Source organism: Ursus maritimus, unplaced genomic scaffold (assembly GCF_017311325.1).
Source record: "Ursus maritimus isolate PB19 unplaced genomic scaffold, ASM1731132v1 scaffold_2, whole genome shotgun sequence".
Classification (NCBI taxonomy): domain Eukaryota; kingdom Metazoa; phylum Chordata; class Mammalia; order Carnivora; family Ursidae; genus Ursus; species Ursus maritimus.
In genome coordinates, this window is record NW_024424452.1 from 70389327 (window position 1) to 70413362 (window position 24036).

The window sequence follows — 24036 nt, forward strand, 5'->3', positions numbered from 1 at the left end:
GGAAAGAAGTTGAGACCTCACCTAGACAGTGGCAGTGACTACAAGGCAGCAGGTGTAAGAGGAAATAAAGTCATGATACATCATTTTTATGACCACAGAATTTTACACTGGAATGTTCTTCTTCATAATTCTGATCTCATTTGATCCTTAAAGCCCTCCTTTAAAGTAGGAAGAGGAAACATTATTCCCATTGGAAAGACGAGAAAACCAGGGAACAACGTAAGTAGCGGCTTTCCTTGACTGAGGCCGCGATGCGCTCTGTTTCTCTCCCAAGGGGAGATACATCTCTGAGTACGTTTATCCCTCCAACCAGAACATGAGTACAGTATTTCAGGAAGAACTGTAATATTTTTTACTTACATCATTTCTTAATTAATATTCCACATCTAAATCATTTGTGATGGTTTTCAAAAGTCTTATTACCTCCAAAGCAATCTGATTTGCTGTTGAAACTGCTGCTCCAGGAAAAATATCTCCTATAATCTTTTCAAAACGTGGGATGTCTTCAGGGAGAAATTTTGGCAAACTAGCTTCCATTATAGCCTCAATAATGATCAGAGTCTCATCCGTTTCAGAAAGATGGTCATTGGTGTTACTTTAATGGAAGAAGAAAAAGATAAAGTTAGCGAGTATGCTTCGCTGACATTGAAGAGAGCTCCTATTCCCTTGTAGAGGTGGCTATCCCAACAGCCCTTCCTCCTCTCCCTCACGCAAAGCAGCTATGTGGTGTGGGTGAGGTGAATCTGGTCCCTGGATCCAGAGAGGGGCCCGGACTGGTCTCCAACAGTCCACTCCCCAGTCACTGATTTCAGGGACAGCCACTGTATCAAGTAGCGTGTTTTAGCTGTAAATAACAGAATGAATTCGGGCTAATATCAAATAAAAAATCAAAAACTAATGATGTACTGTATGGTGACTAACATAACATAATAATAAAAAAATTTTTTAAATTAAAAAAAATAACGATTTATTCAAAGTCTCTGGATTTTCTGATGGAGAGACATGGTGAACTCCCTCTGCCGTTCAAGCCAGAACCATCGTCGCAAAAGCCTCCAGATGCAAGGAGTCATCACATGACGTATTGTCCCATGATAACAGCATTTTGCCCGTTGAGCACTTCAGTACATATTCATATACACCAAACATCTAACCAGGAGAAGGAGCTGCATGCCGTACGATCAGACTGCAGAGACGCAAAGGACGAAACGTCCTCTGGGTGGAAGTGGTCCTCCTGTCCCCCTGTGGACGAGTGTCCAAAACTCTTCAACAGGATGGTGGCAATTTTTAAGTCTCTGATCCTTAAAAACAGCTAATAGCTAACGTTTAGTAAGTACTTTTTACTGGGCACTCTGCTTAATTCTTGAATGAAAGAATTCATTAATCTTTTCAACCACTTAAGAGGTAGGGAGAGGTCAGACAGCTGCTGGGTGTCAGGTCATTTTTTCCCAAGACAGATCTTGACTGACAAGGAAGGAAGGACGGACGGACGGACAGACGGACGGAAGGAAGGATGGACCACTACATCTGGGAGCGATCATGGCTTATATACAATAATGTTGTTATGATACTTTGCTATTAGATATAAAGATAAGACAACTAAAGTTCTATGAAAGAATAATTTGGAGGATGGCATCTGAGATTATCATGGGGAATATCTGTTATCATTTAAGAATAAAAAAAATGAAAGCTCTAGACTAACATCAACTAAAATTTAAGAAAAGGATAGTTATTAAACCTTATTATTCTTTTTACCCATTATGATTGCTTTCATGATACCAACCCGTTCTTTGGAATTAGTTAAGACTCACTTTATGGCCCAGTACTGTGGTAAGTTTTTAAGTGTTTCAAGTGTTTACCTGAAGAGATGTTAATTCTCTAGCCGTTGACAAAGCAAATCTTTTCTACCAAGGACATCCTAGGATTTCAGCCATTGGACAGTTTGTTTTCTAAACCAAAGGGGAGATATGGAAACCTCCTTTCTGGGGCCGACAGAGAAGCTGCCTGTGGGAGGCAAACAAAATGTCCCACAGGGATATTTCACTTGCTAATCCCTGGAACCTGTGAATATTATCTGATACAGCAAAAGATGTGATTAAGAATCTTGAATTTATCCCAGATGACCCAGATTTAAATGCAGTCACACGCTCCTACCGAGAGCGAGGCAGAGAGACACACAGACGCGCAAATAGTGGGAAGATGGGGCAGACACTGGAGCGATGTGCCCACAAGCCCTGGGGTGCTGGCGGAGCACAGGGTGGACTCTCCCTCAGGGCCGAGGCTGGGACAACAGTCCTGCCCACAACCTTGGTTTCAGACTTCTGGCCTCAGGTGCTTTAAGAAAACATCTTTCTGGTGTTTTAAGATGTCAGGTCTGTAGTAATTGGTTATGGGCAGCCCTATAAAGCGAGTACACGGTCTTGTATTACTTTTTTACATATAAGCACCTCAAAACTCTTTGGGAGTCAGAGCTAGGCTCTGCCAATTCATCCGAGACAGAAAAGGGAGGAGAAAGGGGAAATGCATCCAGAACGCATCTGGAAATGAGGGACATTTGCGGTATCCTTGTATACCTCGGAGGCAAAGCCAGGAGCCTGAGGGAGAACGGGTTGGAGCCGATGGAGGAAGGGACAGAAGGGAAGAGGACAGACAAGAAAAACAACGCTAATTTTTGGTGTCAGGGAGGGCCAAGGGATTTTTAAAAAGCAAAATAGTCTAATATTAATTTTTAAATTGCTTGCTCTGCTTTACTCTGATAAAAATTCCCCAATCCTTTTTATAATACAGTCAACTTCTCACAATCATGTCTACTTTGCTTGGGCGGAGCCAGGGAGGTGGGCTGTCACAGCTGTGTAAGCACAGACAGACAGAAGGAGCTGCTCCTCAGGGCGGCAGACTGACAGCACGCTGGACACGGAAGCCCCAGTCCCGGCGCCTGCGAGAATGGAGGCTTCTCGGGGACTCCCTCACTGGAACAGGTCCTCATACGTCGGAGGACTGGAGGATGTCAGGAAGCTGATTCCTGGTACTCCTGTCTCTAATCTTCCCAATTACAAAGCATTTCGTAACAGATACCCATTTACCTGCCATCGACTTATACAGGCCATTTTGCAATATATGCCTTAGTTCCCTAATTTATTTATTTTTTAAGATTTTATTTATTTATTTGAGGGGGGGGGAAGAACACAGAGGGAGAGCGAGAAGGAGCAGCAGACTCCCTGCTGAGCAGAGAGCCCAACGTGGGACTCAATCCCAGGACCCAGGGATCATGACCTAAGCCAAAGGGAGTCGCTTAACTGACTGAGCCACCCAGGCACCCTAGTTCCTTTATTTTTAAGAAATAACATAATACTAGCCAAGCTAAAGCCTCATCCCTGACTCTTCCCCTCCCACTCAACATTCTGTGCTTGGTGCTACATCTAGGTATCCATGAAAAATCTCTAACATTTACCATGTTTTAAAAATTCATGTAAATAGTATGTTGATATGTCCTTTTACAACATATTCACATTTTTCATTTTTAATAGGTAATACAGCCTCAAATCCAACCCAAACAGGTCGGCCCCTTAGCAATGATGAAAACAAACGCCTGCTTCCCTATAGCTTCACCAACACAGTCCCGTCCGCTTTCGTATTTTTGCCCGTCTGATGGGAAACAACATTTCAATTTTAAATGTGCATTTCTCTCACTCGGCTCCTGACCTCACAGTGTTTTTAGACCATTATCCTTCTCTTCCTTTATGGCTTGTAGATTTTGAGTCTTAGTTTCAAAGGTCTTCTGTAGTCCAAGGATATAAAGGACATTTTGTTTCTTCAAATACTTTTATGGTTTTAGTCTTTTTTTGATCCTGTTATTTAGGTAAATAACATTGGCCATGGTTCTAACTGGATCCTTATGCACACGCAATTTAGTTTTCCCAACGGCAATTGCTGAAAAGTCTGTCAAGTCTGTTCTTGCCTCACAACTGACAACAGACTACGTGCCCCGCGTGGGCAGTCCCGCCCCAGGGGTTCTGTTCTGCCCCGACGGTTTGCCCCCTCAGTTCATAAGCCAGCACCACAGTGTTGCAACCAACGAAGCTCTATAATAGGTCTCAATAATTAAAGGGATGTTTCTCCTTCATTCCTTTCATTTGTTAATATTTGTCTAGCTAGTCTTAATTATCTTTCTTTTTAAAAAAGATTTATTTATTTAAGAGACAGAAGAGTGCACGTGCACATGTGAATGTGAGTGGGGGGTGGAACAGAGGGAGAGAGACAGGCAGACTTCCTGCNNAGTGTGGAGCCTGACACGGGGCTCAATCTCATGACCCATGAGATCAGGACCTGAGCTGAAACCAAGAGTTGGACAGTTAACTGACTGTGCCACTGAGGCGCCCCTTTCTATGTGAACTTTAGAACCTGCTTTCCTAACAATAAGCAAATAATACCTTTGGTATATTCACTGGGATGTACTTCCATTCATAAATGAGCTTTTAGAGTCTTTAAATCTTTATGATGCTAAGCCCTTTAAGATGTTACGATATTAACTACATGACCTATTATTTCATTTATTCATATTTTCATTTGTGTCCTTTCTTCATATGGGTTTTACATTTCTCATTAAATTACTGCTCTTTTAAATGAGGCCTTTTATTCCAGTGTATCTTTTATTATATAAAGGTAAGATAATTTTTTAAAAGTATGGGTTCTTTTAGGGAAAAGTATCCAGGGATTTTGTGCATTTTTTCTTTCTCTTCTTTCACACTCTTTTTTTTTTTTTTAAAGATTTTATTTATTTATTTGACAGAGATAGAGACAGCCAGAGAGAGAGGGAACACAAGCAGGGGGAGTGGGAGAGGAAGAAGCAGGCTCATAATGGAGGAGCCTGATGTGGGGCTCACGCCCTGAGCCGCAGGCAGACGCTTAACTGCTGTGCCACCCAGGCGCCCCTCTTCTTTCACATTCTTAAACACCTCTACCATATTTCACTGCGACATTCTGGGAGCTCCCTGTCTTATCTCGACATCATTACTTAAGACTTTTACCAATTATTTTCCCTGTGTTGTTTAACTCCCTTTGACCTAACGATTCAAAACTCAACTCACCATTTAAATACCTGTTTCTTCTTTCCAGCCACTATTAAAACTGTCTTCAGAGACCTCAAGCCAAAGTCGTAATGATCCTATAAAGCATTAAAATATCTGAGTTATTAAGTTTCTGAAGGAAAAATGGGATGACCTAGAAATAAATGCATTTCCTACACAGTTAAATCCCAAATCACATGCACTGTGGAGAGAGACTGGGATATAACTCAAGAAAGCCTGCATCTGGCTTCCAATGCCCTCGCTTCCCCCCCAAACTGGTGCCCCTCAGTCTCCTTCTTAAAAGAGAGCGTCACAAGTATTAAAGCTGTAGAAACTATTAGTACCTAAATTAAACTTTCTCTGAAATGGAGAGATGGGCTGAAAGAACATGATAAAGAAGAACGCTTTGGAGGTGACGTGGCTGGTTGTCCAAACCATGTTGAGTCATAAACAGATACTCGTTAAGCTGGCATAGCCCAGAAAAATCATTTTCAAAATGTGCTACTCATATCAGCAACATCAGGAACTGCTGAGAACTGGTTAGAAACGCAAATTCTTGAGGCCACCCCAGACAACCAGAAAGTTGGTGGTAAGGTCCAGTGATGTGTGTTTTAACAAATACCCCCAATTATCTCGAAGCACAATAAAGTGTGAGAGTCGCCGTAAAGGTTAATGTCCTCGTATGGAGAAAGTAGTCCGCGGTTTAACACAGCGGATTCTCCATTACTCTCTCCAGGTCCTGGAGGAAAGGCTTGCAACCTGACTGACCCGACACATCACCTCACACCCACACCAGCTCGCCAAGCGCTGATGGGATCCTAGCTCCGTTATTTCCCTAGGTCATCCTTGGTCCAGTGCCAGAAAAGTCTTAAAGTTTTCTATAATCACCTTTATTTTGAGAAAAGCAGTTCGTTACCTGTTGTGAGAGCTGCTTGCTAGCTAATTCATAAACGTTAACCAGCTTTCCAGACAGTGATTTTGCAGATTTGAAACCAACTGAAAATAGCAGTATTTCAGTAATCATCTGATAATGGGGAGCCATCATCGCCACTGGGCGAAACAGAGACTGTAAGTTATTTGGGAGCTCTACTCGACCTTTGTACCTTAAGGGGGTAAGAAAAACAAAGAAACAACAACAACAAAGCAGTTTTTCAGTTTTCCTGATGAGGAACCGCACAATATAGTTTTCCCCAGAATAATCCTGGTAGCTTCCTACGTGACCTTCATTTGAAAACAAGCATATAAAACGGTTTCGACTGTACTTTTCATCTCAAGAGTGTCTTCCTCTACTGACTTTTCCTCCTGTGCCTCCTCCCACAGTGCCCCTCACATCAGGTCACTCCGGCCCGACTGTCACCACGTTCCCTCCCTCGACAGGTGTTTACTGAGCCTGCCTGGCCTCCGCTCCTTGTAACCACAAGTTCCCTTCCTTCTGCTACTCTCGGCTTTTTTGTCTGTCTCCTTTGTGACAAGTGGCTGACCTTTTCCTTTCTCTCTGGTTCTTTTGGAAGTGAAAACACCCCTTAGACAGAAACTTAATTTGAGACCACCCACGCGGATGAGTACGGAGCTGCTGCTGTTTTTAAGTGTGCGAGTAGAGGAGGGAGTCAGGCAGTGGCGGTGAATGGTACATTACAACGTCAGACAACTGCATCATGGCTAAGATCTCAGAAACCAATTCTGACTGTCTCCACTCCTAACAGATTAACCGCTACTTACCCAGGGTTCATGGTGACAAATACTGCACAAGACATGTTGATACGAATTTCTTTTCCTTCCAGTACAAACCTACAAGACATTGGAAGGGGTTCAGAACGAGCACCCCCCATAATGTGCCACTTCGTTATGTGCATTACTTTCAGCTGAAGACAATGAAGGCCCGAAAGACTCAGAAAGAGCTTTTTACCTCCCTCTTTAACTGCTTCTACAAGTTTAGATAGAGGGCTGGGTCCAGAAAGACAGCTCTCACCAGAGACAACTACAGAGAATATGGGCTGGGCATGGTAAACTGTGGGATGCTCAGCAGACCGATTCATTCATATTCCTCTCTGTGTTCTGCTGTCTCTGCAGGGCATGACAAATATTTGTTCTCCAAACATGAGCTCTTCCCATCCCCCTGGGACTTCTGTTCCTTCCCTTTGTAGCCCCAGACCCCTTCCCCCTTCTCCTTAGCTCAGAATGGCATACAGACTTAATTGCCTGTCTTTGAACCTCTCATGTCTGTGCGAGGCTCATGTATGCATACAATTAAACTTTTCTCCTACTAATTTATCTTATGCCAATTTAATTAATGGACCAGCCAAAAGAACCTTGACAGGTAAAGGAAAAATTTTCCTTCCCTGTCCATTATAATATTCATTACTAAGAGAACTCTTTTCTCTAAGTCAAAGTATGAAAACAATAAGTGAGTTTGGGAACATTCCTATGGCTGTGTTACATTTAATTCCAAACAGCACATGCTAGGAAAAAAAACAATTTTAAGAGGGGAAAGAAGAGGGTCATTTTGACCCAAAGTTGTGAGCCCTGCGGGGGTTCAGATTTTTTTAAAAAAAGATTTATTTATTTGAGAGGGACAGGAAGAGACAGCATGAGCAGGAAGGGCAGAGGGAGAGGGGAGACGGAATCCCAAGCAGACTCACGACTCTGAGATCAAGACGTAAGCCAAAACCAAGAGTCGGACACTTAACCGATGGTACCACCCAGGCGCTCTGCGGTTTCAGATTTATTTAATCACGTGTGAAGAGTTTGTGGGGCCTGTGGCCAGAAGGCGCCCACCTGAATGACCTGACTGAACAGGGAGAAGAACCTGAGGAGACCCTCGGACACAGAGTTCTCCCCGGGTGACACTGCAGAGCAAATAGTGGCCATGGCACAGAGTTCTTGTGTTAGCATGCAATGCAGCCTGCCCCTAACTACCCAATTAGATAATTTTGGGACCGCTGTGAAGTAGAACCTTGGCCTGGAGATTAGTGTCCTGTTGTCAGCACCAGAGGTAGGGACCATGGAGAGAAATGCTTTGGTGACTTTACGGACAGGCGACAGCAGTGAGGGTGGTCAAAGCTGGAAAGGAAGAACCCTGAGAACAAAAGCTGAGGACTCCCTGGACAGAATAGAGGAAAGCCTGGCAGACAGTGAGGCATGGTGGAGAACTGGTGACGTGTGGCCTGCTGTGACCACCCCCCCATGTACACCTATAGATGCGTGACGCCTTGCAACGCTGACTCTAACAGTGGGAACAAAATCCTTGAGAGTAAAGCCACAAGTGAGTTTGAGCCCCACGTTGGGTATAGAGATTACTTAAAAAAATAAAAATTAAAAAAAAGAAATATTAGATTGTAATAGAAATTTTAAACCCACAAATTCAATTATGCCCATAAAGCAAATCATGTGCATTCCTGAATTTATCTGAAGAGAAAAAAAATTTGCTTGGATTAGTAAACGTTAGTCATCTTAACATACAAATATTATTTTTACAAAAATTTTTTTTCAATAAAAGTATGTTAATTCAGAGTAATGGGATAAGAGAGGACTTCAGGTGTGTGGCCAGTATAATTTGTTTTTTAAAAAGATGTAGAATTAAAGAAAAATATGTTGGTTTCTTCAAGTGAAATATAACATGGAAAGGTACTAAGAGAATTTAAACCCAAAGTAAAAGTCATTGGATATATTTGTGACCTTGTCCTGGTGGCCCGGAAGATGGTCCCAAGGCTGGACAGGAGCCCGGATACACCCAGGCTGGCATGAAAGTTAGTTACGTATATTTGCACGTTACTTGCCCAGCAAAGAAGACATCCAAGATGTCACTCCTTTTGGTCTGTGTTTAGGAAAAAAAACAACAGCCAAACACTTACCGGAGAAGGAATACTGAAGAGTAAGTAAGCAAACGCATCCCCCGGTACCTGACAGAGTAGCTGTCTTTGGCCGCCTTGATTGTTAGGATCTGCGATGCAATCACGGAGAGGACCTGCACGTCAATCCGATTGAACTCGTCCAAACAGCACCATGCTCCCGACTGCACCAGTCCGAAGAAGAACTTTCCCATTATCTTGAAAACAATTACACGCAGGTGAAAGCTTTCGCCGGGCCAGGGTCCCATGCGGTTCCGTAGTTTTCCCGAGGCAAGCGCATGCCCTGTGCCCCTGGCAGGTGCAGGGCAGCACCACCTGGCCCTCAGCGTTCAGGGGAGGCTGCCAGGTCCAGAACCCACTGATGCCTACGTGCCGGCAGCCGAAACCAGCGAAAACACTGTAGGCCCAACACAACACGTGTGGATGAATATGGGCGAGGGAACGCCTGCTCTCATAGGCAGTGCACATGAGAGCCCCTTGGGCCAGAGACACCGAGGCCGGTTCTTCCCTTTGGCTGTGGGAATCAGGTCGTGTCTTTACCGAAAATTCTGATATTTCATTTTTCATGGGTTTTTCGGCATTAATTTTTTTTTTTTTTAAGATTTTATTTATTTATTTGACAGAGATAGAGACAGCCAGCGAGAGAGGGAACACAAGCAGGGGGAGTGGGAGAGGAAGAAGCAGGCTCATAGCAGAGGAGCCTGATGTGGGGCTCGATCCCATAACGCCGGGATCACGCCCTGAGCCGAAGGCAGACGCTTAACCGCTGTGCCACCCAGGCGCCCCTAATTTTGATTCTAAAAAAAGTATTTCATTAAAATATGATTTATCTTGATTAGCAGGTTTCTTGGCTCGGGGTTAGCTGCTCCCAGCCCTGCTCACCCCACCAGAGGGCAGTTCCCTATGTCTAACAAGACTCATGCAAACAGCTTATTTATGTTTATTGCTATTTTTAATGTGCTAAGTGAGCACTAACTGGAAATGCAGGGTCTCGTGGGGAATGTGCCTTTAGCTGCCAATAAAATGACCCTAATAAAAGGTAAATGGTTTGAACTTAACATGCAAAACAAAATCGATGGGAGTATTTTGAAACTTTATTAAATTCGTGGCAGGCACAGAGGTATAGGACATTTCAATAAATATTTCAGAATGTTATGAGCTATGTCTTCGGTAATATGCCACCAAAGCAAAATAAGGCTGGCATAAAATTATAATCATCCATACAAACTCTGACTCAAATGTTTGTGTTAATTGTAATAGCCTCATTGTTCTTAATGATTACCTTTTCAGTAAATAAAAGTATAGGGTTAGAACTTATAAATAAATTTAGATTAACAGAGCAGTACTCTTAATTTTTAAATATATTCATGTCCCATATCAGATTTTGTTTGGAAAAATCTCTGTCAAAAAGTTTGAAAACCACTGTCTTAAGTAGTTCAGTTGCATAAAAGTAAATTGCATAGTGTTTTAAGTTTCTATTACATTCTAAGTTTCTATTCTATTAATTTAAAAGAATTAATAGCATTTACACTTCTGTTCATACTTATGGTCTCTCCAAGAGAAACAGTTTTCTTGTTCTTTCAATCCTCAATGAATTATTTCTTTTATGTGCACAATATTTTTTTCCTGCATATATATGAATAAGCTTTACCTTATAATCCAAATCCTCGAAACAGTTGAAGACCACACAATGTTTGCCTAAGGACTGAGAAACAAAAATACTATTTTAATAGATCTCTTAAGTTATGACACAAAATGTTAACGTTAAAACTTCTGGAGTAATAAAATGTCTTTACTTTTTGAGAAAACTTTGCAATCTCCAGATGAATTACATACCAAATATAGAAATTCACAAAACTTGGTAGAGTGTAAATGCACACACACTACAAATTAAGTTGATTAGTACATGGAACACTAACGTCCTGGTTTTATTTTTTTTATTTTTATTTTTTTTAAAGATTTTATTTATTTATTCGACAGAGATAGAGACGGCCAGCGAGAGAGGGAACACAAGCAAGGGGAATGGGAGAAGAAGAAGCAGGCTCCTAGCGGAGGAGCCCGATGTGGGGCTCGATCCCAGAACGCCGGGATCACGCCCTGAGCCAAAGGCAGACACTTAACCGCTGTGCCACCCAGGCGCCCCTAACGTCCTGTTTTTAAAACACATCAACAAAAAACTAAAAAAGCATTTCACCCATGTCATTCCAGTGACATCAAACTATATCCTCCACTTTCATCAGTTACTTGTCTTGCTCTCTCTGTGTGTGTCACACATACACACACACGACCAGGCAGAAGTCTGCGTGCAGCTCAAAATCACCCTTGCATGAAGGGGACGATGCTGCCGCTCACTCATCAGCTGGCACAGTGGAATCCCAGGTAAACAGAAGCATACTTGGCCTGCAGAGGTCCCACGAACCAGCACACAGTGGACATTTAAAAGTGAATGGATGAATTACATCCAAATACACTGGACGTTACACAAGTGTACACAAATGTATACAAATACATACAAATACACTTAGTGAATCTGGTAAGGTGTTCGTTAAATGTTATGAACATCTTCATAGCAGAACGGTGTCAATGTAAGATACTGTTAAGGTTTGCGCAACCACAACCACCAGGATTCTGGCGACGGAAAGCACTTACTTTGGCTAGATCTTTGACACTCTCCGTTTTGCCCGTGCCGGCGGGGCCCGCGGGGCAGCCTCCAAGATTCAGGAGCAGCGCTCCCGTGAGGGTGAGCCAGCACCTGCTAGTGAGGGGCGTGATAACCAACCGGGGGGTGCAGCCCAAGTACTCGTAGCCGTACGTGAAGCTGGCGCCTCCTTGAGACACATAGCACAACTTCTGTTTGTCATTCCATTTATACTGCAAGTGCCTGAAAACAATATTGTAAGTTTGCATATTATTTGGGCAAAATTAGTTTTAGTTTTCACAAGTAGAAACATAACAAAGATTAAAAATGGAGTGTTGAGTAAAAAAACAAATAAAAACGTTAAAACAAAACGAAGAGTTATGGACAGTTCATCAGTGACTATGTTAGACATGAAATATTAGAACTCCGAATCCTACAAGCACGTGAGCACTTTCCCTGTGAGGAAAACGGTCTCGCGGAGCCCTGCTGCTTTGCTGTGATGTGGGCACAGCACAAACAGAGCATTTACACAAGAATCATCCCTACGAAGCGTATTGTGGTTTTCAATAAAGATGTGGCTCAGACATTGTTCATTATAACCAGGATCCTTACAACAAGGGTAACTGAGAGAAATGCTACTTTGGTACTTATCTTATGAACACTGTGAATCGTGTGGCTAACCGTAAGTTTTCTCCTCTATAAGACTATGAGTAAAATTGCGACCCAATTGTAGCTTTATAGTATGTATTCTTTACCCCAGATTTACAGAGATAATGACCCAGACCTTTGTGTTAGTTTAAGGCATACGACATAATGATTTGATATATGCACATATTATGAAATGATCACAATAAATTTAGGTAACATCCATCATTCACAGTTATAAATTTATTTTTCTTGTGATGACATCATTTAAGATCTACTATCTCAGCATCCTTCAAATACGCAATGAAGTATTATTAACTAGACTCACCACACTATCCATTACTCCCCAGAACTTATTTATCTTATAACTGGAATTTGGTACCTTTGACCTCCTTCATCCATTATCCACATCCCCTGCCCCTGGCCTCTGGCAACCCCCAATCACTTCTCTGTTTCTATGAATTCAGTGTTTTTGGGTTTCACATGTAAGTGAGGTCACACATTGTCTGACCTATTTCATTTAGGATAATGCCATCAAGGTCCATCCGTGTTGTAGCAATTGGCAGGATTTCCTTCTTTTTTATGGCTGTGTGATATTCCATTCTACACATAAATTACATTTTCTTTATCCATTCATCAGTTAATGAGTGTCTTGCCTATTATAAATAATGCTGCGATAAACATGGGGTACAGATATCTTTTTGAGATGGTGACTTCACTTCATTCACAGAAATATGCAGAATTGGAATTGCTGGATCATATGGTAGTTATATTTTTAATTTTATGAGAAACCGCCACACATTTTCCGTAGCGGGTACACCAATTTACATTTCCACCAATGGCGTATACACTTCCCTTTTCTCCACATTCACACCAAAATTTGTCTTTTTGACAATAGGCATTCTGACAGGTGCGAGGTGGTATCTCACTGTGGTTTTGATTTGCATTTCCCTGATAATGAGTAGTGCAGAGCAGCGTTTCATGCACCTGTTGGCCATCTGGAGGTCTTCCTTGGAATGTGTCTATTCAGTTCCTCTGCCCATTTTTTAAGCCAAAAAAAATTTTTTTTTGCTATTGAGTTGTAGGAGTTCTTTACATATTTTTGGATATTAATCCCTTAGTGGATTCATGGTTTGCAAATATTTTCTCCCATTCAGTAGGCTGCCTTTTTATTTTGTTGCTGGTTTCCTTTCTTGTTCAGAAGCTTTTGGTTTGATGTAGTCCCACTTGTTTATTTTTGCTTTTATTTCCTTTACTTTTGGCGTCAAATCCAAAAATTATTGCCAAGACCAATGACAAGTTTACGGTCTTACGTTTTCGAGTAATAGTTTTATGGTTTCAAGTCTTATGTTCAAGTCTTTAATCCATTTCAACTGGTTTCTGTGGGTCGCATGAGACAGGGGTCCAGTTTCATTCTTTTGCATGGGGATGTCTAGTTTTCCCAGCATCATTTATTGAAGAGACTGTCCTTTGCTCATTGTATATTCTTGGCTTTTTTGTCATAGATTGGCCATATATGTGTGGTTTTATTTCTGGGCTATTCTGTTCCATTGGTCTATGTGTCTGCTAATGCCCTACTGTTGTGATTACTACAGCTTTGTAATAGAGCTTGAAATCAAGAAGTGTGATACCTCCAGCTTTGCTCTTGTTTCTCAAGACTGTTTTGGATATTTGAGGTCTTTTGTGGTTCCATACAAATTTTAGGTTTTCCTATTTCTGTGAAAAAAATCACTAGCATTTTGAAAGGTTTTGCATTGAATCTATAGATGACGTTGGATAGTATGGACATTTTAACAATATTAAGTTTTTCAATCCTCAATCATGGGTTGTCTTTTCATTCGTTTCTTCTTCCATTTCCTTCATTAATGTCATAATTCACTGAGTTTTCAGTGTACAAATATTTCACCTCTTTGGTCAAATTTATTCCTAAGCATTTTATTCCCTTAGTGTAATTGTAAATGGGATTGTTTTACTTCTCTTTCTGATGGTTCATTGTAAGTGTATAGAAATACAACGGGTGTTTTTTTTTTTTTTTAAGATTTTATTTATTTATTTGACAGAGAGAGAGACAGCCAGCGAGAGAAGGAACACAAGCAGGGGGAGTGGGAGAGGAAGAAGTAGGCTCCTAGCGGAGGAGCCTGATGTGGGGCGCGATCCCCGGACTCCGGGATCATGCCCTGAGCCGAAGGCAGACGCTTAACGACTGAGCCACCCAGGCACCCCGCAACTGGTTCTTGTATATTGACTTTGCATCCTGCAAATTTACTGGATTCTTTTATTAGGACTGTCAGTTCTCTGGTGGCATCTTTAGGGTTTTCTACATGTCATCTGCAAAGAGAGACAGTTTTATTTCTTCCTTTCCAATCTGGATTCCTTTTATTTCTTTTTCTTGTTAACTGTTCTCACTAGGACTTGCAGTACTATGTTGAATAGAGGTGGGGAGAGTGGACATCCTTGTCTTGCTCCTAATCCTAAAGAAAAAGCTTTCAGCTTTTCACTGTTGTGTGTGATGTTAGCTATGGGCTCAACAGATACGGCTTTTACCGTGCTGAAGTAAAGAAATGGTAAGCGAAAGTGTAAAGGTATCTGCTATCCTAAGACCCAGCAATCGTTTTATGATTCAAGTACTAAATCATCATTTAAATAAATTTTAATTTCCAGAGCTTTACTCCCCGTATTATTCTTCCCCGAGAACAGAGGTTCCCAAACTTGATTTACTGCACCTGTAGTATAGTTTTTTTTTCTTGATTACCATAGTCAAAATAAATACCTCATAGTTAATTTCATTAATTTTTAGGTCCAAAGCAATTTAAAGGTATTTTTGTCTTAATGAACTTGGTGGCTTGTTTTTAAAATATATACAAATAAATTGAAAAGAAATGAAATTTTTATTTCATTTTTACATAATCACCCTTACTTACTAATGGGATGTGTGTACCTGTCGTGCACTGCACAATTTCACAAGCCTTAGAATCAGATAGGATACTGTCAATTTTGTTTCTTATACCATGTTTTCATTTAGTGCTTGCTTCTTTATCAGAGCAACTGCCCAAAACCTAGCTTTGCAAGAATAAGAAATCATCAATATGATTCTAACGTTTAATGGTCTAATGTTAAACTTGTCAACTACTCTGAGCTACCAGTTTGCTTGGTGTCTGATACATGAGTCCTCTGGGTCCTTCAAAAGTTTAAAATTTTATGCAGTGTCCTGCGCATTCTGTATGGGGCCTTGGGGCACCTTGGCATACAACCTGGGAACTGTAGCCCTAGAATCAGAGATGCTCACAGAGTTGGTTAGAATCGTGTCTTTCCTACTTTACTTTTCTATATATGCTCTTCCATCTTTCATTTACACGTTCAAAGAGAGTTACTAGAAAGTAATAATGACATATTGAACTTTTGAGTGATGGTTCATCAATACAGCATATTTCTTCGGCAATTAAAAATAATATACAGTTATACTTTTGCAGTAAAATGAACATGTGAATATATATCAAATATAAAGTATTCAGTAAAATTCAAGTGGTGTTAGTCAAAATATCAGCCTCTCTGCTCCATTTTCCCTAGTGTTTAAAGGAAATTGTTGCATCAAAAATAAGTAAATTTATACTCGTGCAGAATTTCTTAAAAATTAACTTTTCTTGAGAATCAAAGACCTTCTGCAGTCAGGACAGTTATTTTTCCATAAACAGAGGAATCTTCAGAAAGAAAAAAATAACTTGGCAGTTTGAAACTTCACATTATAGGAATCTTATGCTTGCTTTCCTCTTCTCCCCAGGGTCAGTGGCTCTGTTCTGCCACAGTTTCACATTTGTGCTGTTTCATGTATGAAATACATATGTATGAATATATACTACCAGGCTCCTGGTAGGAGAAAGGGTGCTCCGAGGTAGAAAACTGGCTAGAAACGCTCTCTGGTTTGTTTCCCAGTTTAGAGTGTTCCAGAAGGCACAGCACACAGGGAAGAGTCGAGGCCTGAGGGAGGGCTGTGCTCCGGCTGAACGATGAGAGGAGCGAAGCCCATCCAGGAAGATGAAGCGGAAGAAGGTTAAAGTGGAAGAGACGGAAGAAAACATAGGCACAGGGGGCTCAAACGGACACAGTCTGCCCAGAATTTCTATAAATCCCAGAAAAGTAAAAGTCAGGTTTGACAAAACCTGAGGTAGAGAATGAATTTACCGTAACTGAGATCTACTTACCTCGTCCACTCAAAATCCCCCGCACTGGAGATGTCCTTCAGCAGCAAATCCCTCACGATGTCTCTGCAGTGCACGCAGAGCGTGAGCAGCGCGCCCAGGACGGCCTGCGTGCGAGCGTTACTGGTGTCCAGCGCCGCCAGCCCTGCAATCTCTTCTAGGTGATGGATCATGCCAGCATGGACCTTCTCCAGCTCTGCTCTTGAATGAGAACTCATGAAACTTTTGACACAATCATTGTAAAACATGATCTGGCTCTGGAAAAGGAAGATGTAAAGATGATCACTGAAAAATAAACTTTATAAATTAAACCAGATGTTTTCACGGGGTGTGTGTGTGTGTGTGTGTGTGAGAGAGAGAGTATGTTTATGTGTGAAAGAGTTTACACATTTGAATGTATTTGAGAGTCAGACACTGAATTTTATTAATGCTCCTGGGGCCTTATTTTTTAATAAACTGAAATATATTTATCACCAATAGTTCGACTTTCGAAATCTTATATTCTTGGCCATCATCACTAGATTGAGTAATAACCCGGGACACAGTAATAATGGTAGAAAACTCCAGAAATTAGGACAGTGTGCTCAACTGACCCCAGAAATAGTCTTCCTAGAATATGTTGTCTGCGATCATAATTTTCAGAAACTCTGCATGACTTCCGTTATTTGATCCGTCTTTTGAGGCTCACTCTCTCCACATATGGCAGAGTTGTTTTAAGAAGGCCACTGGATTAAGGTCACATTGACCTGGGAGTCAGTGGAGGGGAACACGTCAGGAGGCTTGTGGGTTTCTGGCCTGTGACTGGGTGAACTGTGATTTCAGTCCCTAGGATAGCACCTACCGAAGGAACAGCATGCTGGAGGGGAAGGGGTGTGGTGGGTTTGTTTTGGGGTTTCATGAATCTGAAGTGCCAAAGAACATGTAAGGCTATAAAGAAATAAACACTGGAATAGTTAGCATAGAGGTAAGAGGTATAGCGGTGGGACTTTCTTCCAGAGCAAGAAAAGAGGGGAGAGAGTGTGGAGCCTGACGTATCAGTCCGTGTTCTTGGATGCATGCAGCAGAAACCACCTTTGACTTTCTGAAAGGATGTGGCAGATCAACAGGAGGAGAGAGACCGTGGCTTGGGATGTGGGCAGGAGCGAGTCTGGGCGAGGCGGCAGGAACCGTTGTCAAGGCTACCGCACAGAGGAGTCCGGTCAAAAGCCACTGCACAGCTATGTTTGAGGCATTTATTCAAGATTCACAGCCTCAGAGAGAGCATCCAATGGGCCAAGCCCCCACTGCTAGGCTGCGTCAGTGCAAGTTCTGGTGAGGCAGGCTGTGAACCAGATTTTTCTCTCTTCAGCTAGCTGGAAGGTAACTGTCAGGTGCTCTGGCCTGGATAAATCCACACTGAAATTCTCTGTGGCCAGAACACACAGGCACATTATCAACGGGACACTGGGATGGGGAATTAGCAGCAGGCTGGGCAGACAGGGGAGGAAATTTGGCAAAGTCTGTTCAATGATTTCAGTTCAAGCCTATAATGAACCACTTCTTCTTGATCAGCATGTTTGGAGGACCAGGGATCTAGGGATGATCTTCTCTTCACAGAGCAGATCTGATTATCTGGATGCCTGGTCAACCACAGAAATGTCCAGACCAATTCACCAACATTTTGCTGCCCTTGTAGACAACAGCTTACACAAGCCCTTGCAGCTCAGGATCTTCGAGTATTTTATCAAAATTCAGTCAAGTGCACGACATAGGCGACCGGGAGATCGGACATCCTTATTTGTGTCCCTAATCCCAGGTTATGTGAACAGAGACCTGACAGTTGTGGTGGGGCAAGGCACAGTGAAAAGATGTGATGTTATCTTTAATAGAGAATTTAATAAAGTCAAGTCTGCTTTATAGACACTTGATGAGGGTAACTCGTGGGGCTGGGGCTTCCTCCTCCATCAGTGCAAGAGAACCACTATTCCCAAGTGTGTGGGGACTCTTGTCACTGACAGACGTAACTGAGACTTCAGACCTCTCTAGAGCATTTCAAAATGGCGCCCGCTCATTGTCTGCAGAGAAACGTCAGTCCAGTTCCCTCTCTGCTCCCTTAGCTTCCCTGACGCCTCTGGCTTTCCCCTTCAGGGAGCCCCTTCCTTTGCCTGCTTGTTAAATGTGGATGTCCCTGGAGATCTGTCCCTGTCCTTCTCTCATTCAACACGGTCTACCGGGGAAATTCCCTACTCCTGGCTTTGACCATTACTTCACGAATTCCTCCTCTTAAAAGTACTACGTGCTGGCTTCCTTGCTATCCCCTCAGACCTTGTTTCTCTTTCTTCCTTGAGGCCCAGAACAGCAACCATGAGCAGAATGAAGGCTCCCTGCGAAGATATTCCTTTGTGACTCTTCAGAACCTGTGACTGTGTCACCTGATGTGGCAAAAGGGACTTTGCAAGTGATGAAATCAAGACCTTCAGATGGAGAGAGTATTGTGGGTTACCTGAGTGGGGCCAATAGGATCATATGTACCCTTAAACGTGGAGAACTTTTTCTGCCTGTGAGCAGAGGGAGGTTTGACTACAGAAGAGCAGACAGAGACAGATGCAAACAGGGCTGGCTTTGAAAATGAAGGAATCCCAGTGGCCTCTAGAAACTGGGAAAGAGAAGGGAAGGGACTCTTTCCTGAGCCTCTGGGAAGGAATGCAGCCTTGCTGAGACCTTGATTTTGGCCAGTGACACCAGTGAGGCCTTCAACAGACACAACTGCGAGATAACAAACGTGTGCTGTTTTAAGCAACTAAGTGTGTAGCAACTTTCTAATGACAGCAGTAGAAACCAAATACACTGCAACAGAGGGCTGTCCCTGACAAAATAATTTAGGATTTATTTTCATCCAACGTTTTATTATGAAACAATTTAAAAACCGTAAGAAGTTGAATTATAAAACAAATACCCATATACCCACCACCTATATTCCTGCTTATTTTTTGCTATATTTACTTTCTCACATATCTGTTCAGTTTTCCATTCAACCGTCCATCTTATTTTTTGATGCATTTCAAAGTAAGTGACACATATTAGTACCCTTCATAATGGTTTCTTTCTAAATTTTTGCTTTCTGGACAGTATATCCATAAACTAACTCACCACCGTGAGGACCACTTGTCCTGGATGAGACACCACCCACGCAGAGAAAGTCTGGCAGCTCCAGTCTTCGACCCCTTGACTTACAAACCTACAAACAAAACATTTTCTTTCTATCATTACGTGCAATCATAGTGGCCATTTAATGATCAAGCATGACAAGATCATGGGGAGATTTTCCTTTAGGATCTCTGGTTTTTTAATTCTAAGTTAGGTATACGTATGGGACCAAATGCTAGAGTTAATAGAGCCTTATTAATTCATGCAAATGCATATTCCTTAAATTTCCCTTTAATATCACCTGTACTTCTCTAATAGGGCCACTGAGTTTCTGGGATGGTAAAACTAAAAGGGGGAGATGACACACATTAGCTTTGAATTTCTAATACTATCAATGACAAAATCAGTATTTAAAATAATTTGAAACCATCAAATGAATTTTCGCAGTAAAGCCTTGCATTTACCTTTAAAAATTAATCATAAGGAAAACAATAGGATTCATGAAAAATATGCAGACATTTTTATTTAAGATCAAGTTAATATGTGCCGACAGAAAATGTCCGCATATTGTTACAGTGGGTTTTTTCCACTCAGAAGTTTTTAGTTTCTGTATAGTTAAATCGATCAATCTTCACATTTCATCACTGATGCCATGTGTCAGAAATTCTTGACATGAAACTTCACTCATTTTCTTCTACTTCGACTGCTTCTTTTCTTAACTTATCATAATTCAGAATTTAGTTTACTTTTAAAATGAATATTGATTCTTCTAATTTTTGCTGTAATTGCAAATGGTGTCTGTTTTCATTTTATTATTTTCACTGCCACTGAGGAGAAATAGGTTTATAACAACTTTCTATGTATTTCAAAACAACATCAGTGGCAAATGTATGTTTCATCAATTAAAATGACCTTTTATTTTATGTCTTTGTTTTCTTTTCGTTTGCTGTTATGTGATCTGTCCTTACTGCTTTTATTCACAACTTTGTGTAGCACTGCTCTCTCTCTAACAACATGTAGTTCCATTTCTCTTTTGACAAAATCTTTTTTTAATTAAGATCTTACTTCTATTTTTGACACGTTCCCCTGTGTTTATATTTATATAAATACACACATACACAGCACACTATATTTTATTTTATTTCCTCCAGGGTTTTGGAAATATTTATTCTGATTTTTTCTAGTCTCTTGGGAGAGAGTGGATCACGTGAACAATATTCATCGTGAACAATATTCTTCAAATGATAATGTATGAATACTACATAATAATATATATCATATATATACATATACACATACACACATAGAAAACACTGGAACACAAGAAAGTATGCTCCAGGGGATTCACAACTTGAAACGTCTCTAGCAGATGCAAGCAAATTGGGACTGAATTTTAGAAAGAGAAGAGCCACCAAAGAACACTCCTGCCAAGTTTGACAAAACAAGAGGGAGGCGGGGGTGGCTCTTCAGGACGATGAGGAGAGAGCTTTCTAAGTAGGGACCGCAGTGGGTTCTGCCTGTCCCCACACCCCCTGCCCCATACTCAGCTGCCGGTGGCCAATGGGAATGGAAAGCTCCGAGGGCCAATGGGGCTGGAGAGAGAAGCAGAATCGGGCCTGCAATCGCACCACACGTCGGAAAACAGGGCGGGAAAGACAGGGAGGAAGGGAGGGAAGTGGAGAGATGGGAAGAAAGGAACCAAAGTTTGTTGACACTGGCATTTTCCCACGAGACTCGGCCGTTGCATCCGACACAGCACTGGAACCCGAGTGCCGGGGAAGTGACAAAGGCAGCTTGCAGCGTCCAGGGGAAATGGAAAGGAACATCCATGCACCGGAAGATATGCCACTCCCAGACTGGGATCTGTTCTGTCACCTGCAGCCGCGCAGGCCTGCCTCTGTAACTGAGCACCAGTACCTGCTGGGACAGGCAGAGGGACTCGCCGGTCCGACTAGGAACCTGGGGAAGCAGCCGTAACAAAGCTCACGCAGCCACAGACGGCTCCGTTACCGGTTCTAACCCGGAGTCGACACTCTCTGCGATCAGGGCCATCTCCAGAGCTGCTAGTATCTGACAGTCGCTCCGCCAGTGGGGAGAGTGACGTAGGAATAGGAACATTTTCTGGTGAGATCAAATACCACCAGGTCCTGCGATATTTGATGAAAGAGAAATCATTTCCCCAAAGGGAACAGTGCAAGGACACACTCAAACGCTAAGAAAAGGCTTCCAGGTAGAAGACACTGTTTTGCCAAACTGAATGTGTTATGAAGATAATACCTCACTGTCCGGGCATGTGTGAAAACAAAAATGATGCTTTTTCCAAAACCCAGCGCCAAAGGGCAGCCCCTGCTGCTGTGTCCTCCACTCCCAGACGGCCGTCCCCTGATCTCTGTCCAGCTGTAATCAAGCCCCACACGGAAGGCCCGCTGCAAACCAGACTGCCACAGCTCGACAGACAGACATTCCAGCTTAATCCTTCCTCGCCTGGGTGCCTGGGCGCTCTGGGGGTCTCAGCAGGGCTTCTCCTTCACCCCCACACTCAGCTCTGTCTTATCAACATGTCGGTATGGTGACGTTTTGGGGAACTAGCATTCAACAAATTGGATTTGAACTTAAAATTAATTCCACTCAAACTAGCCTGCAAGTAAGAGGGCAAAATAAAAATATTTGCCACTCACAGATGTTTTCTGGAAAAAATTACTTGGAAATATATATAGCAGAAGGAAAACAAACTCTAAAATGTGAGACCTGTGAATCGCTAATGAACAAAACCAAAACAAACCAAGAATCTTACTAAGACTAGATAATTATTGGTCCATAAACAGAGAACTAACTCATTTGGAATAAAATCCTGCATGATTATAAAATGGAGGAGGTGACTGGAGGGTATCAGGAAATGATCCATGCTCACTGCGGACAAATCGGAGGTATTTACTATAGGCTTTGATAAAAATATGTTTCACTTTGTACATTAACATTTTAAGAGCATTCACTAGAAAAAAGGAAATGTTTATGACTTTGGCATGGCTGCCCCAAAAGACATGAAGAAACTCAATGCAACAACAGTCAGTGAAAACCCCTCCAGACCAAAAGCCTGATGACCGGAAGACATACAACGGGATGGGGAGCAGTGAAGCAGCAGAACGCAGCGCATGCGAAGGGCGCCCCGAGAGTTCAGTGAAGGGACTCTGCAGACATGGGGGCACGGTCAAAGGAGCCAACAGGGCTGGGGACACAGTTATTTATTAGAAATAAATGCTAGAAATAAAACAAGGTAAGGACAAACCCACAGAAGAGGAGGAAATGTTTAGTACAGTTTTCTAGAAAATAAAGTATGTAGACCCGCAAAATGATCAGAAAAATCAAGGGAAGTTCAACATAAGGAACTTTGTTATTCTAATTCATGACAACCACAAATTAAAGGCAAAAGAGTATTTGGGTTTCTTGACAGATTCATTATAAAAAACAACTCTGAACTATTTATACATCCTTTAATTATTAAAAACTTTGCAAATGAGTAGAATAAAACTCTTTACTTTGATGAGGGGCATATCCCAGAAATCCAAGCATCATAAACAAACGGTGAGTTGTTGGAAACGTTCCCCGTAAAATTAGGAACAAAAGAAGGATGCTGTCATCTGTGCTTTTCAACACTGCACAAAATTTGTCATCCTAAACATGAAAACGAAGAGACTTTTTTAAAAGAACTGTGAAGAAAGAGAAAGAACTATCATTAATAGCAAATAAGATTATCTGACAAAAGTCCCAGAGCAGTAAGTGAAAATCGGTTTGTCTTTCAAGTGCCCAGATGCATTTTTCAGGGTTCCTTGTCCTCACACGAAAGACAGCTGGCTCTCATCACATCACCCCAGCGAAGAACTGGAGCCAAGGAAAGCCACTGTGGTTATCTATGTAAGTAAGTAATAATCTGCTCTGCTCTGGAAGCTTTGTGTTGGCTTCAGGATCATATTCATAAATATAGATATTAAAACCTCAAGACCAATAAAAAGCCTTTCTATAACCAACAACAAATAATTAGAATTGTACAAGACGGCTCTAGCCAAATTTTCTGAGAAGTTCACACTCTGAGGCTCTTTCTTCACTCTAAACAGACTGGAAGGTAAAAAACAGACTGGAAGGTATAAAGCCTGAACCAAGCAAGCAATGCGAGGAAGCAGAAGTGGGAGGGACTACTGCCCTAGCCTGCTGGGCACTGGGTCCTTAGAAAGCAGGCAGCAACGTCCTGCCGTGAGTTCAGCTCCTGGCCAGTTTGCAGATACGAATGAGCCCTAAGCACACAAATCTCGCCCAAATGTGGTCCCTGATCATGCTCTCCAACTGACATTCACACTGTAAAAATGCTTATTTTCCATTCAGCCATGTGCTGTCATATTCTATCAAAGCCCATTTCATAAAAGACTTTATTTCATGCATTTCTGCAGATACTTCCCACTTGGATTAGTAGAGAATTAACCAAGTTTAAATATATATATATATATATATATATATATATATATATA

General features: G+C 41.9%; 1 protein-coding gene across 1 annotated transcript in view; it reads right to left on the bottom strand.

Annotated features, from left to right (window-relative positions):
* Nucleotides 1-24036, bottom strand: part of DNAH14 (dynein axonemal heavy chain 14) — a 298523-nt gene that overhangs the window by 175437 nt on the left and 99050 nt on the right. The window contains exons 27-35 of the mRNA XM_040636128.1: nt 19520-19607; nt 16394-16647; nt 11561-11792; nt 10563-10616; nt 8963-9108; nt 6783-6851; nt 5980-6166; nt 5085-5161; nt 424-595 (exon numbers count right to left, since the gene is read on the bottom strand). Of these exons, the coding sequence (XP_040492062.1) occupies nt 424-595; nt 5085-5161; nt 5980-6166; nt 6783-6851; nt 8963-9108; nt 10563-10616; nt 11561-11792; nt 16394-16647; nt 19520-19607 (1279 nt within the window). The remainder of the gene's footprint in view (nt 1-423; nt 596-5084; nt 5162-5979; nt 6167-6782; nt 6852-8962; nt 9109-10562; nt 10617-11560; nt 11793-16393; nt 16648-19519; nt 19608-24036) is intronic.